Source organism: Coffea arabica, chromosome 2c (assembly GCF_036785885.1).
Source record: "Coffea arabica cultivar ET-39 chromosome 2c, Coffea Arabica ET-39 HiFi, whole genome shotgun sequence".
Lineage (NCBI taxonomy): Eukaryota > Viridiplantae > Streptophyta > Magnoliopsida > Gentianales > Rubiaceae > Coffea > Coffea arabica.
The window spans coordinates 6,131,726-6,136,108 of record NC_092312.1 but is presented as its reverse complement, the minus strand read 5'-3'; the positions used below and the strand labels follow the sequence as shown (position 1 = coordinate 6,136,108).

At 37.2% G+C, this 4,383-nt stretch overlaps 1 protein-coding gene across 1 annotated transcript; it reads left to right on the top strand.

The window, feature by feature from the left end:
* Positions 1-279: 279 nt before the first annotated feature.
* On the top strand, positions 280-3,511 carry LOC113725435 (tropinone reductase homolog At5g06060). Its single transcript, XM_027248580.2, has 5 exons — positions 280-470; positions 546-753; positions 1,807-2,023; positions 2,118-2,224; positions 3,047-3,511. The coding sequence occupies exons 1-5, from the start codon at positions 382-384 to the stop codon at positions 3,248-3,250; spliced, it is 825 nt and encodes a 274-aa protein (XP_027104381.1). The 5' UTR covers positions 280-381; the 3' UTR covers positions 3,251-3,511.
* Positions 3,512-4,383: the final 872 nt, after the last annotated feature.

The following is a 4,383-nucleotide window of genomic DNA, read 5'->3' as shown; positions in this document are numbered from 1 at the left end:
GTAAATTATTTGAGATAATTTTATGAAAAAATATTATAAAATTTTTTTAATGTGATGGATGTGAAATTAAAAGTTAATTAAAAAATATATTAATAATACAAATAGATTAGTGCTTTTAAATAAATAAGGTGTAAATAGCATGCATTCCAAACTCACTGCTGATATACAATCTAATTTCACATACTGATTTTTTTTCCTGAGGGCAATTATGTCTAAGAAAAGACAGCTAATTATTTTCTAATTGGTTTAATTACAATAAAAATACAGCTTCTCCGTTCCTCTTCTAATTTAGAAATCTGTATCCAAAAAGAAGTAGTACACGAACGCTAGTCTAGGCGAGCGTCCAGCCTGCTGAGAGATTAGTTAGCAGCAGAGGCAGGAATGGCGAAGGTTGCAGAGAGCAGCAGCAGCTCAAGATGGTCTCTTGCAGGCAAGACCGCTCTTGTAACTGGAGGCACTCGCGGAATTGGGTCTGCTTTTTTAATTTCCGGGTTTTCATTTCATTTTAATTAGGCTCCGATTGATTTTATGACAAAACTCTGCAGGTTTGCCGTGGTGGAGGAACTGGCTGAATTGGGTGCGACTATACACACGTGTTCAAGAAATGCAGCACAGCTGAATGAACGCTTACAAGAATGGGCTTCCAAAGGGCTTAAGGTTACTGGGTCAGTTTGTGATGTATCTTCCAGGGAACTAAGGGAGCAGCTCATGCAAAAAGTTTCGTCTGTTTTCGACGGCAAACTTAATATTCTTGTAAGTATCCATAATCATGTCAAGTCCCGTCTCGTATTCCGTATTTGTGTTTTCGATGGATGCAATTGTCTAGTCATTCTGTTTTATCTTTAAAGTCCGCATATCATGAAAATTTCCCCCATTTCTGTTCTTGTAAAAATTTCCTTCCTGAGATGAGATGGGGGTGAGAGTTCTAAGTTGACTAGATGAGCCATATGAACTCACTTGACCACTGGAGTCAACATTATATCATTCTGATTGAAGGTGAAAAGTTCTGCTAGAATGTGGCAACTCATCAAGATTTTATTTTTTCAAAATTGGCTGAATGATCAAATGATAGTTTACGTAAATGCTCTCTCGTAATTTTTTTGTTGGCTTTTTCTTTTTTGGGGGGGGGGGGGGGGGGGGAGTGGAGAGGTTCCGGTGGTTTTACTTTTGCTATTGATGTAGAACTTTATCGAGTCACTTTGCCTTTTGGGAAGAGGACCTAAGAAACTAGTCATCACGTTACTTGCTTAGTTGTATGAAAACAGGATGGACATTAACACTCTCTGAAATCTCGTGGTTTGTACTTTGTTTGTTCAAATCATCTCAATTTTGCATGCCATACCTTTCAAGAGTCAAAGATGGGGGAATATGGAATATGCATGTTCTAATTATTCTGCATTGGAAGCACTATGAATAGTTTGTTTGGTTAAGCAGGTACCTAAACGTGTGGGATCACCCAGCACATCAGAAGATCACGTTTTAGCTGCTTTGAACATCTGCCTTTGAAATTCATTCTTTCTATCATAGACACCGAAGCACTTAATTATAACTGAATGAATCGCTAATGTTTCTAGAATAATATATTTAAACAGAAAGTGTCATGCATCAGTTTGATGACATTTTTGCTTTTTTTGGCCTGACTGATCTTTCAGAAAAAAAAATTTGCTTGCTGTGGCACCAGAGAACAATTCTTTAAATTTTTTCCGTATGTTAATGATTGTAGAATGCCAAGTAGCTGTTACTTACAACAATGATTCATTCAACACATTGGAACTTATTAGAATTTCTATATTCTCCTGATTATAGATAAATAATGTTGGGACAAACATCAGGAAGCCAACCACTGATTATATCCCTGAGGAATATTCTAGGATCATGGCTACCAACTTAGAATCCGCATACCATCTGTCTCAACTTGCTTATCCTCTGCTAAAAGCTTCTGGAGTTGGAAGCACTGTTTTTGTTTCCTCTATTTCTGGTTTGGTGCACTCATCTTCAGGATCTATTTATGGAGCAGCTAAAGGTAACTAGTTCCTGTTATAGTTCTTCCTTTCTTCTTAACAAAATCTTATTTAAATGTATATGACATACTTTTGCTTTGCATTTGCTGCTTACAGGTGCAATGAATCAACTTACAAGGAATTTGGCCTGCGAGTGGGCAAAAGACAATATTCGAGTTAATTGTGTTGCACCCTGGTATATCAGGACACCACTTGTGGAAAATGTAATATTCACCTTAATGATCTTATATTCCTTAATCTTTTCATTACCATAATAGCATATTCAGTTACCAAATTAAACAGAAGTCTAGGTTGGAAGTTTATCTAGAACTTCCCCAGGTTGATCTTTTTGGAAATTGATACTTCATTTGATCTTTGTGGAAATTGATACACAACGAAGCCTAACCTAACATTCTAACTCAAATAGTTACTTTTTGTGCATGTTTTGGTTGAACTTGTACCTAACATTCTAAATCAAATAGTAACTCATTAATGGTGACTCTCAAAGTTTTGCATAACATCCGTATTCTGCTCGTTTAGACTACACATTGTTGTGCCTCCCCCCCCCCTTCTTCTTGAAGTTTCATTTCAGTCTATACCTAACCATTTGTCTCTTGCTGATAGAACTCTGTTACATGTGGGTATTAGTTGGGTGAAATTTGGATGTGTACCATCATAGAAAAACAATTAGCAAGTAATCCTTAAAACTTGTGATTGTTTACCACTTTTATTACTACCTCATGATCAGTCATGATCCTCTTTTTGATGAACCATGCTATAATTATCAAAAGTTTGTCCGTTTATTAGTCTATCTATACAAAGACATTCACACACAAGCACATACACGCACTCTCTGTCTCATATACATGCACTATCCTAAATCAACTGTTTTATCAAGTTTTTTGGGCAGGAAAATGCATACGAATGACTTTTGTATTGTAGAAATTGGACATGCTTATCACTATCATAATCTTGTTCTGGAACTTGTAAAGCTAGTCTGAGTTAATGGAAGTTTCTGACTCCTGTAATTGTGTTTTTCTTGGCAGTTGCTCAGTAATAAAGAGTTTCTGGATATGGTAATATCTAGAACTCCTCTTCAACGCCCTGGGGAACCGAAGGAAGTCTCATCCTTGGTAGCTTACTTCTGTCTTCCTGCTGCTTCATACATCACCGGGCAGGTCGTTGCTGTTGACGGAGGAATGACCGTCTTTGGGTTCGGATTACCAGAAAGTTCCAATTTCTCTTTATGATGCAACCTATGGAAATTTGCTCTCTTTTTCACTTTTATGCTTTGATATTCAAATCTTCCTAATGTTCTTTCTTTCGTGTTGTGCTCTAATTTGCTAAACAAAACAAAAAACGGCAGTATTGTGCCTCTAGTTGGATGAGGGAAAAACTCTAGTTGCTTCACAAACTTATCTTCTTGATTTGAGAACTTCTGTGGCTTGTGGTGACTTTACACCTTTATCTTTGTTATCATATCTAAGCTGCTGGCTCCTGTTTTAGACGCACTACAGTTCAAAGGGGATGGCTTCCTGTCTACGTGGGAAATATCTGTTTGTGACAACTGAATTAAGTTTAGCTTTAAAGGGTGTCAATAGCCAAGCACGGACACGGTATTTTCTTTGGTTTGTGTTGAAGTTGAAATCCCATTCTCAGCCCAGTTTTATTCATTTTATTCGGGGCGTTCATTCAGTCTGGGGCTTGTACCAAAATTTAAGAAACACAAAAACACTCTCTATTGCAGCATAAGCACGTTGCTGTAGATAGGCTGCATGAACTGGAGAGCATTGATCAATGGAAACAAATTTTCGCTTCTGACTTGGGCATTTTGTGCTCATGATCAACTTATTTATGGCAAGGAAAGGCAACAGAAAATGTTTATTTATGTGTTTGGTGGGGTTTTGAGGGGGCTGGGATGCAGCTTGGCCCCCAGGATTCAGAAACCCTCCTAAAAATTTAAAAATTTTGTCTAAACCCATCTAAAAATTGGACTTCGCCCCCTAAGAATTTAGAAGTCCTTTTTATCTCCTATTCAAATATTGCAATTCTTCAAATATGTCCCTAAAAATATTAAATTTTGCCCCAAAAGTGTCTCAAAGAAAATATAAGGTTGCCCCACCAAGTGTACTTCTTTAATTTAGTCTTGCCTCCTCAAATAATCTGAAGTTTTGGTTTTGCCAGTGATTCAATGTAATTCAATGAGATGAATGCAAACAAAAGGGACACTCAAAGATGCGAGTCTAGGCCTCTCGTAGGGGTGCAAACGAACCGAGTCGAATCGAGTTTTGGTCTAATCGAGTCGAACTTTCAATTAATTTTATGAAACTCGAATTCGACGAGTTCAAAATATCAAACTAGACTCAAATTCAAGTCAATCTTG